Source organism: Pteronotus mesoamericanus, unplaced genomic scaffold (assembly GCF_021234165.1).
Source record: "Pteronotus mesoamericanus isolate MK-2021 breed Mesoamerican mustached bat unplaced genomic scaffold, CSHL_Meso_final contig_53, whole genome shotgun sequence".
In the NCBI taxonomy this organism is placed as follows: domain Eukaryota; kingdom Metazoa; phylum Chordata; class Mammalia; order Chiroptera; family Mormoopidae; genus Pteronotus; species Pteronotus mesoamericanus.
Window position 1 is genome coordinate 2921284 of NW_026555195.1, and position 13903 is coordinate 2935186.

Genomic DNA, 13903 nt, shown 5'->3' on the forward strand with positions numbered 1-13903 from the left:
CCCCCCCCCACACTGGACCACGGCCATTGGAGTGCAAACATGCTGTGGCATGGCCCATCCTCAGACACAACACACCCCCGCTGACGGCACGGGTCCCTCCCCCTGCTCTACTCCGGCCCCAGTTCTCTGCTCTTCAAAAGCAGAAGTACTCTAAACATCATCTACACTCACTGTCTCCATTTCCTTGCCTTCCATTCTCTTTTGAACACATCCCCCGAAAGCCACCAATCCAGTGGTCCCAGCCAAGCTCCCTCATCACCTACATCCTGGTCGACCCCCAGGCCTCACGAGCCCCCGCCTCCGCACACCTGCCCGCACACCTGCCGCCTGCGCTGCCCTCAGGAGCGCACTCTCCTCTCTCGGCCGCCTTACCGTCCCTGCTCCTCAGCGTCTTCCATCTCGGATAACGGTTTCGCTATCTGCCCAGGCACTCGAGCCAGACGCCACAGGGTCGATCTGGACTCCCTCCTCTCAGACCCCATAATCGCACCACCAGAAAAATCACACTGCCCTGCCCTCGCAGCCTGGACCCAGAACCCCAGCACCGCTTACCCCCTGCAATGCCCGCCCACAGGGAGCCAGCGTGCCCTCCCGCCTGGACCGCTGCCGCTGCCTCCAACCGGCCGCCCTGCTCCCACTCTTGTCCCCTCTAGTCCACGCCACATGGCAGCCACGGGTTTCTTTAAATGCAAACTAGATCAAGTCTTTCTGGCTCACAATCTCTCAATGGCTCCCTATCACATCTGAATTAAAATCAGTCTGACATGATCTAACCACTGGGAACCTCAGGAAACCACGTTCCAACACTTCCGCACGTGTTCACTAGGTCTCAGCCACAACTGCTTTCCTGTTTCTCCCCAAACAGTCCTGACTCCAGGCATGTTCACGGGCTCTTCCCACACGGCAATGCGCCATCTCCAGCTCCCCGGAGCGCGGCACACTTGCCAGCCTCCTCCCCCTCCCAGGTGCCAGCTCCTCCGACGGGCCTTCTCCGACTGCCCTCACTGAGCTGCACACCGCACCCCGCCCCTCCCCGCTCGCTGTCGTTCACAGCCCCGCCTGCGGCTGCCCCTGGAGCAGCCGTCGCCCCCCCCCCCGCCCCCGCTCTGTGGGCATATGAGCTCCACAAAGCGGGGACTTCTTAGCCTGTGCAATATACCACTAAATCCCCAATATCTGGGACAGTGCCTGGCAGACAAAAAGAACTTGATAAATATTTAATGAGAGAAATGTTACTTATCATTATGTGGCTCCAGCTCATCTGTAAAATGGAGATAACAACAGTGCCTACTCTACGGTGCTGAGTGTTAATTTATGTAACCACTATAAAATGGTTAGCACAGTGCAAGCACTAGTTGCTACCTTGCCTAAGAATTCTTTAAAGTTCCGTGGTTAGCCCTGCACAGTCACAACCAAGAAAGTACAAATATATTCTTTCCCTAGCGGTAAACTGAAATGCCAACAGAGCATGTAAAGTCACACCACAGATTTTAACCACATTGATTCATGGAGAGTCTCCTCCAAATTCAGAAAGTTAGCGCTAAATGCTGCGCTAGGTGGAAAGGAACAGCAGAAACCTCTCTGGCGTCTGCAGAGCTTGCACTGCCCCTGGTGGGAGCTCACACTTGAAACGCCTGCGAACTTAGGATCAAAGATCCCTGATCATGGAGATCTCCGCTGTCCTCTGCTTCAAGACGAGAGACCCAGGTCCCACCCACCTGCTTGATAATGTTCTGCCCGCTGACGTTCTGAATGACGGCGGCTGTGGAAGCACTCGGAGCAGAGGTCCCAGGAGAACTCGTGGCTGGCTTGCTCGCAGGGCTGGCTGTGGCAGGGAGACTCGTCACCGTGAGCCCCGTCTGCCCAGGTCCCGGCCGCTGCACAGTGGCCGCTGCAGTCTGTGCTTTGACTGGAACAGTGGCCATTACTGTCTAGTTCAGAGCAGGAGGCAAGAGCTTAATTAGACGCTGAGACGCAGCCCAGCGCACCGCCCCCCCCAGAAGTGTGCCTCTGAGAGCACTTCCAATCAAACAGGGCCTAACGCTCACTGCTCTCCAAAAGGGACACTGTAACGCTCTTATACTCGTGTAGCACACCTTTCCTTTTCAGAATGATTCCACCATTCACATCTCATTCCTACATACTGAGGACAAATAGCATTATACCCTTTTATGGTAAAGGAAACTGAGGCAGAAGATAAGGCTTTAGTCTAAAATTACACAACGAGTTAGTGGCGTGGCTAAGCCTGGAGGCACGTCATATGAGTTGTAATAAAGACCATCACCGGCAGAATAATATAAGGCCCCTCAGTTCTTGCCCAGGCTGCCCATGGCACTCTTCAGCCCACCTCTGGATCCGCTGTCCCTCTTTACCTGGGGCACAACTTTGGTCTGCGTAACAGTGGCTGGAACGCGAATCTGAGGTCCTGCTGGAATCGGTGGCAGTGCCTGAGCTGGCCCGGCCGACTGCTGAGTCACGGCAGGAAGGCTGGGCTGGGCCACCACCCTCACCTGGGGTAGGCCGGCCGAGCCAGAGTGGCTCACAACCCGGGCAGCGGCCTGAGAGCTGGGTGGAGTCTGACTGGAGGCCGGGGAAAGCATGGTTCCCAGCTGCGGCATTGTTGGTGAGGACACCAGGAGGACACTAGGAGGAAATCGAGGGGAAATGAAAAACAAGCAACTTTGGACACGCATGCAAGAGGACTTTGGAGGGAGGAAGCCAGAGGACAGAGGAGCTTACCCGGAGCTAGATTTGGCTGGTTCTGAGACAGGAGGAGGGCCACTTTTGTTGACTGCCGAGACTGGCGGAGGGGAGATGGGGGTGGCAGGCAAAGCCGGAGTGGTGGGGGTCACGGGAGTGACGGGGGTGGGCGGCATGCTGGAGTCACTGAGGCTCATCTGGCTCTGCTCAGAAGGGCCGCTGCTGAGGACCTTCATCGAACTCTCCTTGCTGTTGGACTTCTGCAAGCAGAAGATGAAGAGAAATTCACGCGCAGATTTCAGATTTCACAAAGGCTCCCAAAAGGGAGGCAGAGCCCACGGTCGCTGACGTACTGGGCTACGGGAAGGCCCCACCGCCGTCTTCCCTGCCACCACTCTGGGGCGGCCACTTACCACCTTGGACGAGGGCTTAGGTTTCTGCTGAAGGGCTTTTCTGGCTTTAGCCGCTGCTGCCTGTGCTTGGTGAATCCGCTCTGCAAACAAGAGGGAGATGCTTCAGCGGCAGTTTAACCTCAGCAAAGCAGGAAGAGTGGTTTCCTTAAGGCTGTGCTTGGGGGGTGGGGAAGGGGGGGGGCACGTCCCACCTAAGTGCCACTGAAAAGCACCCTGGCACCAGGGCAGAAAGCCAGGAGCACCCCTGGTCCAGCTGGACACCCCGCCCAGAGGCCTCACACACCGAACTCCTCCTCGCTCCTGTCACGATGCAGGTAGATCCACAGCTTCCGTCCAATGTCATATTTCACACATGGGTCTTTTTCATAATGTAGCCGATCCAGTGCACCACTCACTACCGTATTCACCTAGGCACCAGAACCAAGGGGACAAGGGACAGGTCGGACTCAGACGCCGGAGAAAACCTCTGGGTGTAAGTCACAGTTGCTGAACTGATCACGTCTCAGTCGCGCGGCAGCACTCCCAAGAACTCACTAGGGGTCACGTGCCCAAACAGGAAACACTAAGATTCCTGAAAGACTGAGCTGCTGTCACCTGATGAAGACGATGACCTAAGACCCTCAGAAGTGGAAGGAAAGCTTAGAGTCAAGTTTGTGCTTCACTGACAGCGAGGGTCTCAGGTTACCACTGTTCACCTGTCTTGAGACACCCTTCTTTCCTCCTCTTCATTCAGGTTTTTAAAAATGTATGTTGTTGTATTTTGTATTTCCTGAGAACTTTTCTGAATTCCTTTCTGGAACAAAACAAAAACAACCTCTCCTCCGTCCTACCTGAGTGCTGGTCACATCTGGGGCGAGAAACTGGGAGTCCTTGAGCAATTCACAGATCTCTGCTCGCGTGCCTTCCCCGTTAGGCAGCCGAGCTGCAGCGTCTCGAACTGGTGGCATCAGAAAAGGAAGAGTCCACGGGTCAAGCAGGGCTGCCGCTGAGGAACTCTTCCTCTCCTGCCCCCGCGGGCGAGGTGCCCGAGGCTTTCCCCACCTTACCCTGCGGCAGCACCGGGTGGGCGGTACCCTCTAGGGCAGATCCCTATACACTTGCCACCCTTTCAGCCAAGACCAAACATGGCCCCTTAGGACCATTATAAACAAAGGGAACAAACCACAGATTGTTAGTGCTGTGATGCTGTCATAGAAATGAGATGTTTTCATGTCACATGACAGCTGTGGCAGACAACTCAAATATCATTTCCACGCATCAATATTTGAAAATTAGGAGTTAAAACCTGGTACTAGACCATGTCACTTAATATCATAAAAATATGTAATATTTCTGCATGAGAAATTGGTTTTAATATTTTGATAACTCTTTTACTGGGACTGGTTTCTCTTGTAACTCTATACATTTTATTTGATGCATTTAAAGCCTTAATTCTGAGAAGAGGTCCACAAGTTTCACCAGATTCATCACACAAAAATAGGTTAAAAACCTCAGGTTTAAAGGAATCATAGTCTGGATGGAGGAAGCAAATTCCTATATTTAAGCTATAGCTACGCACGGGAACAATTCCTGAATGAAAACAAACTGGAATGCAGACTCCAGGAAAGAAACACTAACCCCAGACACACCTCTGGGGGTAGAAGCCCCTTCCCAAACTCCAAAGCTTCCTAAAGCGACACCGGACCCTCCAAGCTTTCCTGTGTCTGAGGTTGGGGGGAGGGGAGCTGGGGAGCGGAGAATAAGTACAGCTGATCAGAGAAAAAAGCGGCCATACCAAGAGACAGGATGGTGACGTAGGCAGGCCGGTCAGAGCGCAGCAGGGAGTGCTCCCGCGCCTTGTTGAGCGAGGTCTCCTTGTCGAACACTCCCTTCACGGGCCCCACGACAGACTCAAAGCCATGCATCCGGAAGGTGAACGCCTTATGGGGTTGGCTGTATCTGTAGCGCTCCTAGCAAGAGAAAAGGGACAAGGCGCATCAGTTGGAATTAGTGGGGTTCCCTCTAGAGCTCCCATACAATAAGGGATCACCCTGGAGAGACAGAACAAGAAGGAAACAGGCTATTCCAGCTAGGAATACTGAGCCATCTACAGCGGGGCAAGTATGGTCCCCAAAGCCCGAGTCACTAGCCAAGGGACAAAAAGGTAAATATAAATGTACTTCGCTAGCTAAAAGAAAAAAGGCCATCAAAACATTTCTCATCCCCTTTCCTCACACCATTTCTGTCCCCAAAAGACAATACCAACCAAAAGAACACCTAAGGGTGAGGGTGAGCATTTCCTCTACGAATCCGATCTCAAGAAGAGCCTGCCTGCGTGGCCCCGCCGGCTATTTCTTACCTGCTCCTGAAAAACTCGCTTTTCCTCCCCTGTACTGGGCCGCACCACATAGTCAGTTCTTCTGGAACATAAAGAATTTGGGGAATCTAAAAAAAGCTGAACTCACAAAAACAGGGAATAGAACAGTAGTTTTACCAGGGGCTGGAAAATGGGGGAAATGGGCAGATATTGGTCCAAGGGTACAAACTTCCAGTTATAAAATGAGAAAGTTCCGAGTATCTACCGCACAGCACAGCGACCGCAGTTAAGGATGCTATTTTATGTAGCTGACAGTGGCTGAGAGAGGCCTTATAGACTCTCACAACACACACCAAAAAACTGGTAATCATGTGAGGTGATGAATGTGCTAAATAACCTTATTTTGGTAATCATTTCACAATATATACGTGCATCAAATCAACACAATATTATATGTCAATTATATCTCAACAAAGCTGGGGGAAAAGGAAGGGATCATCCCAGACTGAAAACAGTCACATGAGATGCTGTGATCCAGAGAGCACAGGACCAGGCGAGAGGTCAAGAGACCTGCATTCTTGCCTCGGTCCTGTCCCCAACCTTCAGCCAGTCACCTAGCCTCGCGCCTCAACTTCTTTATAGGTAAAACAAGGAAGATGGATTGGATGAATCATCATCAAATGGGTACTGAGGGAGGGGAATTCAGGGGAACAAATATGCCCACCCACAAGGTAGATTGCACCCGCCTCCGAAACTCTTCTGTGCAACCCCCTCGCCAACTCAGAACCCTTTGCTCAGGGAGCCACGCTTAACGACGGGAGTGTGCCGCCCTCCGCAGGCACGCTGGGGCGGGTAAGAAATCAGTGGACCCCTAGGATCTCTTGAGTCCATCCCACTAACACGCTAAGAAATGTTAGAAAACCATGGCAGGGTCATGAACTACCGTTTCCCAGGACACCCCCTGCTGTCGGGGCATCATACTCACACCCGCGGGACAGGTGTTGTGGCGTCCGAGCCGTCTTCATGTTCTTGCTGGAGGAAAGGGAAACGTGAACAGGTAAATGGACTATGGAATTTTGGCTGACATAAGGACTCTGGAAACCCAATGAGAAAAATCTGATAATTCTTTATAGACCATACCTTACAGAAGGCCTGGTCTTTGGTTTCTAGCCACAGCTGGAAGAGTGCAGCTAATTCCTTTTCATTATCTTGGGACTGGCCTATCGGAAGAATGAAAAGGCAAAACATAATGAAAAATGAACTAAGGCATTACTTAGAATCTCAGTGTCCCCTCCCTTGCTCTACCCCTGCCAGGACGAGAAGCTCCCAGGACCTGCAGCCACGGCCCTCCGCGCCTGCGACCCACTCAGTCTGCACTGCCTCCCCTCACGGTCTGCCTGGGCCGCGCTCCTGATGTCCCATTAAACCACGCATTCGGTACGTGCTTGCTGACAAACAGCAAGTGCTGGCGAGGATGTGGAGAAAAGGGAACCCAAGTGCACTGCTGGTGAGGATGCAGACTGCTACAGCCACTGTGGAAAACAGTATGGAATATCCTCGAAAAATTAAAAATGGAACTGCCCTTTGACCCAGCGATTCCACTGCAGTGACTATACCCTAAGAATCCCAAAACACCAATTCCAAAGAACTTATGCACCACTATGTTCATAGCAGCGCTATATACCATGGCCAAGTGCTGGAAACAGCCTAAGTGCCCATCAGTAGATGAGTGGTTCAAAAACCTGTGGTACGGTCACACAATGGATACTATGCAGCCGAAAGAAAGGAGGAGCTCCTACCCTTTGCAACAACATGGATGGAACTGGAGAATATTAAGCTAAGTGAAATAAGCCAGTCAGTGAAAGACAAATACCATATGATCTCCCTTATAAAAGGAATCTAATGAACAAAATAAACTAACAAGCAAAATAGAACCAGAGGCACAGAAACATGGAACAGACTGACAGTGACTGGAGGGGAGGGCGGGAGGGGGGTGGGGGGGAAAGAAGAAGGAACTAGACCAAGAACATGCATGAATGACCCACGGACACGGACAAGGGTGTGGGGCTTGACTGTGGGAGCGGGGGCTGGGCTGGGTGGAGGGGGGCAAAGGAAGAAATATTGGGACAACTGTAATAGAACAACAATAAAAGAATAAAATAAAATAAAATAAAAAATAAGTATTTGCTGAGCAGCCACTGTGTGCCACACTGCATGCTACGTGAGGGTTATTCCCTCATGAAGTTTACAGGCAAGTGAGGAAAGAGCACATAATAAATAAAATCTGAAAGTGGTAGGTGTCACAAAGGATGGGACGAAAGCTTACGCTAGGAGAGTTACCCTGCCCTTGCGGGGCCGGTTGGGGGGGGGTGTGGTTAGAAAAGGCTTCTCCTCCTAATGACGGCACAAGGGCGCTGCCCGCACGGCACGGCAGGAAGGCGGCCCCAAGGCAGGACGAAAGCTGGGCGCCCCCGACCTGCCCAGCGTGGGATGAGCACTGCCTGTGTCCTCCTCCGCTGCCACTTTGTTCAGACTCCTACTGCAGCCCTTGTCACATGATGGTGCCTACGTCTCTTGCCCAGACTAGGGGCTGCAGGGACCAACGTGACGCAGGTCTGCTGGGTGAAGAGGGCACCAGCCAGGGCCTACCCTCCTCCGAGGCTGCTGAGAGGACCTGCCTGGGTCCCGTGGCTGTTTTTGCTAGTCAATGCACAATACCACCATCCCAGAAAGCTCTGGCCTTTCACACCCTGCACAACTCCTCTCACTCCCATTTTTCCTTCTAGAAATGCAACTTCATAATCAGTAAATTCTCCTACAGCCACATCTTCTCACAACACTCCCTCCACTTCCTTGTTTGGCGTGACACGTGGTTCTCCCTAATCTTTCTGCCGCAGACACGCTGGCTATTTATTCCCTCACACCCACATCCCTCAGAATTGAATCTGCTCTCAACCCCGTAACTGATGCTGGGCTATTTCTCTCCCATCCTTCTGAAATACCAAAATAAAACAAAAGCCTGGTCCCCCAGGTACCCGCCCTGGGCCCTGCTCCTCGCAGGCGCTTCCTAGTCACTCCCCCGCACGGCGTGCGGCCCGCCTTGCCCCTCCCCCTTCCACACCCCACCGGCCTGCTGGGGCGCTGCCCCGGCCACGCGGGTGGTCCGTCCAATGTCCTGGTCCTCAGTGCTGTGACCTCCGAGACCTCCTCCCTCCACGTCACCCCAGCCACTCGTTCCCACAGTCACCTGGACTCTGTCATGACCTCAAACTGCTCCATCTTCAAAATGCCGAATCCAGTGTTTCTCAACCCTGGCTATACGTTTAGGAATCGCCTGGGAACTTGGGAAATACCAAGGCTCGGGCCCCACCCAAACAATCAATCAGCAGGTCTGTCGGGGAGGTCTGGGCATCAGTTTTTTTGGAAGTTCCCTCCTGATTGCAGTATACGGCCAGGGCTGAGACCCTTTATACTAATCCACACATTCTGCCTCCTGACCACTGTCACCGAGACTCCATCCTGGCTTGCCCACTACCACCGCAACATGACTCTGGCCCAAGAGAACTGCTGGGCCACTCCTCCGATCCCATTAGCCCCCTTCCTTCACACGTCTCTCCCTGTTTAGTCTATGGCTGTCATTTCAATGACCCCTTACCAACACAGTGCTGTCTAATACCTCTGCTCTGCTATCTGCACCATTCCAATCTAAACTATCCACATTCTCCAAGCCCCAGCTCAGAGAGCTGAGGGCTGCCAGAGAAACGCAAAAAGGCAAAGAATGCCACTACGAATGAATGACAAGCAGGCTCCACTGGCCCAACAACGCCCAGCTATCTAATGGCACCTCTGGTCAGGCTGGTTTTCCACACACTCCATAGGAACCGCTTCCCCACTCTTCTCCCTTCTCACTCACAACAGACAACCTCACCTCTCTCACCTACTACTTTAACGGCAAAGCCATCAGACCAAACCCCCTCAAGATTCCTACGATAAAACCTACAAAGCGTACTGCTTTGAATCCATCATTTCCTCCTATTATAAGAAATGTGCTGTCTCTGGTGATCCCAAGCCAACCCCTTCACCTCTTCTCAGGAATTTACATAGTCAATTTTCCCTTCTCTCCCGTATTTACCACCTTTCTTTCCACTGTACCCTTTCCATCAACATTCAGACTCACTCAAAGTTTCTCTTATTTAAAAAACTTCCTCTCTTGGCCAAGTTCCCCATACTATCTTTCCCTCCTCAGCTAAACCTCTAGAAAGAGTTGTTTAATGGCCAATAAAAATACTAAATGGAGCCCCTTTGAACCTGCCATGCCAGAGGAAGTGCCTTGCATGTCTTCCGCCTCAAATCTTCAGAATGTTAAAACTGGGCAAAGTAACCTGTGGACTGGGCCTAAGCGACCTTGTTTCCCATGAAACTGCAAAGATAACAAGAGGGCAGTTGCTATGCCGGCTGCCAATTACTGTCATTATGTTACAGCACCTGAACCAGAAGAAACACCTTCCTTCTACTGATAATTTTTCTCCCTCCCTTTCTTATAAATACTCATTGTTTCTGTTTCCTAATTGGAACATTATCTGGGCTTCTGCTTGAATCAGTGCTTCCCAAATAGCTATTCTTTTTTTGATCTCAAATAAATGCTTGTTGCTCTCACTTTGAAAAGCTTGTATGCTTAGGTTAACAGGATCCATCACCTCTTTAACCAGCGCATACAGGTAAACATTTCACTGGCTGCAAAAAAAAAGGGGGCCCTGACTGGTAGCATTTGCAGATCTCTATGGTGCACGTCAAGGGTCAGCCAACTGGCCACCTGTTTTTGTAAACAAGGTTTTATGGGCACACAGCCAGGTCTGTTCCCTTACATACCATCGACAGCTGCTTTGCACAGCGCTGTGATGGCAAAGCTGAACAGATGAAACAGAAAGCATCTGACCCACAAACTTAAAATCACTACTATCTGGTCGAGTCATGTTTGCCGCCCCTGGCATAAGGGTCCCACCACGGCTGATTTCAAGCCACCAGCCTGACAGAGGCGGGAGATGCAGTCAGCTATTACGAGCTGCCTTCAGCTTACCACTGTCCTTCGCTCTCGTCATTCTGGTAAGGCATCACTTTTACAAGAAATTTATCATTTCTTCCAGGTTCACACATCCACAGTCTTTACCCTGTACCTTTTGGTAACAATCAGGGCTAAGGACCACTCCCCAGTTCTTGACTCCCCCATTACCTGGCTTCCAAAATTCAACTATCCACAGCCTCCTCCTAACTCCACAGCCATCTCCTCTCCAGACGCTTGCCCACTCAGCCTCCTCTGCCTCGAGTTTCTCAAGGCTTCGTCCTGGGCCCTCTTTTCTCCTCGTTTAACACTTCCTCCCTATGCCTGTGACTTTCAATACCATATATACGCCATCGATTCTCTACCCTCAACTCTGGTCTGGATTCTATATCCATATATCCTATTGCCTACTCAATATCTCCACTTAAATGCCTCAAAGGCAGCTCAAACTCAGCAAACCCAGCACTAAACTCATGATCTTCACCCTAACCCAAGTCTGGACGTCTTCCACAGCGGTCTACCTCAGTAAATGACACCTTCTTCCACCGAATACAAACCTATAGGAGTGATGATTGACAGCCCTCTTCCTTCGCTCCCATATCCAATTCATAACCAAGTCCTGTGCTTTTACCACCTAAAATTTTCGTAAGTTATCCTCTCTCCCCAGGTCCAGATTATCATCTCTACATAGGCTCACGTGACCGTTTAGAACCGAATATTCCCTGGCACCTCTGACCCATACTGCCCCCTCCACCTGGAATGCCCTTCCCTTCCTAATCATCATCAGTCTCTTTGCTCAAATGCTCCTTCCCCGGGAAGGTCCTCCCTGACTCTACAGGCTACCCCAATGCTCCATTATAACGTCTATCCTTTCTGGTCCTTTTCCCACACAGGATGTATGAGTGGCAATTCATTTGAATGACTATTTGTTCCCCAAACAAACCTTAAACCCCACAAGGAGAGCATACTGTCTGTAACTTGCAAACCATTATATCCCCTAGCACTTAACACAGTGCCTGACACCTAGAAGCTGAATAAATGTTATAAAAATGGATGAATTGCCCGTGTTGGTGTGGCTCAGTGGATTGAGCGCTGGCCTGCGAACCAAAGGGTCACCGATCCGATTCCCAGGCAGGGCACATGCCTGGGTTGCGGGCCAGGTCCCCAGTAGGGGGCACACGAGAGGCAACCACAAACTGATGTTTCTCTCCCTCTCTTTCTCCCTCACTTCCCCCCTAAAAATAAATGAATAAAATATTTTCTTTAAAAATGGGCTTTCATGGCCTTCTCTCCAGGTATCTCATCACAGAGTACTCGAGAGAATAATGAGAAATGTTTATGAATTTCAACATAAAATCAACACTGATTTTTCCTCTTATCACTATCACTAGGTAACAGTCACCAAGTTACTACAACTTACATAGTAAGTGAAACTTTAGAAACTCAAAACAAAAATAAGGATCCTGTTCCTTAAAAAGAGCTTATTTGGAGCGTCCAACACCTGTTGCACATTATCCTCAATAACAAAGCCCATTTTAGGAACGAAAAATAATTATTACAAATTAATCTAAAACCATAGGTACAATTAATATAAATGTTGATTCTACTGTAAAGCCCCCTGTGTATTTAAATGTAGCCAGCACTGGGGGGTGCATCGTAACAGAAGGGCTATTCCTTCTCAGCTTCAGTGAGCCGAAACCCAATGGCGGGAGTGGAAGGAGGTGAAATTTGGACCCTGAGTACCAATGGGGTCTTTTACTGAGCAAAATAAGATTTAATATTGCCCTTTTCAACCTCCCACTGGACTATAGTACTGAATGGAAGACAAAATAAGCTTAGGGGAGGAAATGAGAGAATGAAAACCTAGTGTTACAGGTAGGTAATTATGAATTACTTACCAAGCAATTTCCACTGCTGGGTTTTCTCTTTGAATTCAACAAATGGAGAGAAACTGGAAGGTACAGCTGCATGACACAGAGGACAAAAACAAGCCACACGGGTCAGAGAGAGGGCTAAGTTCTGAGTAACGAACACCCCCGAGCTCCGAGACAACTCCCGAAAGTGCCATGGGTATCGGGAGAGCAGAGAGCTCCAAGGCACAGCGTTATGAAAGCCACACTGGTTTTAACCAGCACGGCTACAGCTCACTGTGAGAACTAATCAGACAACGGGGGCCGGGCTACTGACCCAACAGAGAAAAGCTGCTTACCACGGCTTTCTCCAGCCAGATGCTGCAGGGCTGGCAACACCAGCTCCGCCCAGTTGGGGGCTGCGGAGAACCAGCTGTTGAGGGAGCTGGCTGGGGACGACTGCCAGTCCAGCACCCGCTCCTCTAGCTGCAGGGAAGCAAAAGCAGAGCGGGTCAGCGTCCCGGGCCACACCAGCAGTCCCACGGGTGTGCCAGAGCAAGCCGTGGTGTGTCTGTCCGGTTGGTCCAAGACGCAGTGCAAGTTAGCGGCAGGCCTTGGGAGCAACCCAGAGTTCTGCTTGTCAAGCTAAGACCATGAAAAATTTCTACAATTTGAAAACTCTGACATGTATCTGACTTTTCCAAAACTCTTACCACAGGAAGGCTAGACTGCCCCTCTAGCAGCAAGATCTCCAGTAGAAGAGAGAAAAAGCTCGAAGATATTTCATTGATTCCAAGGCAAGGCTTGAGGTCTTCAAGAGGCCTAATGAGGGAAGGAAAACATAAGAACAAAAAGATCAAGACACATCGCTACATTGGTTTAGGCCCCACCAAGCCTACTGTCTGTCATAAAAAAAAAGTTCAGTGAAGGACCACACTACACACTTTCCCCAGCCCAGGACTCTGGGCTTACAGGTCCAACACAACCTAGTCCACACCAAGCACCAGCACTGGGTAATGCCCTTCAGCTTAACCTTTCACCCGGGAGCCCACTTGCGCCCACTTACTCCTCCTTGATAGCAGGTGCTGCCAGTGGAGACGGAGCCTGCGAGAGAGGTGGCAGCCCTTCAGCACTGCCTAAGGGCTCAGCCAAATCCTCTGCCTCTGATTTGATCATTTTTATTTTCTTCTTCTTCTTCTCCTCTTTTTCCTTAACCTTTTTTTTAAGGACAGCCAAGTCATACAGGGCTGGGAAGAAAAAGCAACACAATCATAGAAATGCATCTGTTACATCAGAAAGTCAGAGGTCTCATCTGCACATTATGTTCTCAGGCCCACCCATAAAAGAAAGAAGTCTTAAAAATAAGATATTTAGCTTTGTTTACCAAACTCAAAGAATGATTTACAAATTATTTTAAGTTATTAAGGACCAATGATTTGTTGTTCTGATTTTATAGTCACTGTCTACCTATAATTTCATGAGAGGCACTAACAAAACAAAGTTATCAGCAAGAAGAAAGCTGTAATTTCATTTATTTTCAACAGGTAGTACAGACCCAGGTAATTTAACACCACAGTAAGATGAT

At 50.3% G+C, this 13903-nt stretch overlaps 1 protein-coding gene across 2 annotated transcripts in view; it reads right to left on the reverse strand.

The window, feature by feature from the left end:
• Nucleotides 1-13903, reverse strand: part of NFRKB (nuclear factor related to kappaB binding protein) — a 34716-nt gene that overhangs the window by 7241 nt on the left and 13572 nt on the right. For both annotated transcript variants that reach the window (XM_054579453.1, XM_054579452.1), the window contains exons 10-23: nucleotides 13385-13565; nucleotides 13032-13140; nucleotides 12678-12804; nucleotides 12367-12432; nucleotides 6550-6629; nucleotides 6395-6441; nucleotides 5452-5512; nucleotides 4888-5062; nucleotides 3944-4050; nucleotides 3397-3520; nucleotides 3114-3193; nucleotides 2740-2960; nucleotides 2373-2643; nucleotides 1719-1931 (exon numbers count right to left, since the gene is read on the reverse strand). In XM_054579453.1, coding sequence (XP_054435428.1) covers nucleotides 1719-1931; nucleotides 2373-2643; nucleotides 2740-2960; nucleotides 3114-3193; nucleotides 3397-3520; nucleotides 3944-4050; nucleotides 4888-5062; nucleotides 5452-5512; nucleotides 6395-6441; nucleotides 6550-6629; nucleotides 12367-12432; nucleotides 12678-12804; nucleotides 13032-13140; nucleotides 13385-13565 — 1862 coding nt within the window. The remainder of the gene's footprint in view (nucleotides 1-1718; nucleotides 1932-2372; nucleotides 2644-2739; nucleotides 2961-3113; nucleotides 3194-3396; nucleotides 3521-3943; nucleotides 4051-4887; nucleotides 5063-5451; nucleotides 5513-6394; nucleotides 6442-6549; nucleotides 6630-12366; nucleotides 12433-12677; nucleotides 12805-13031; nucleotides 13141-13384; nucleotides 13566-13903) is intronic.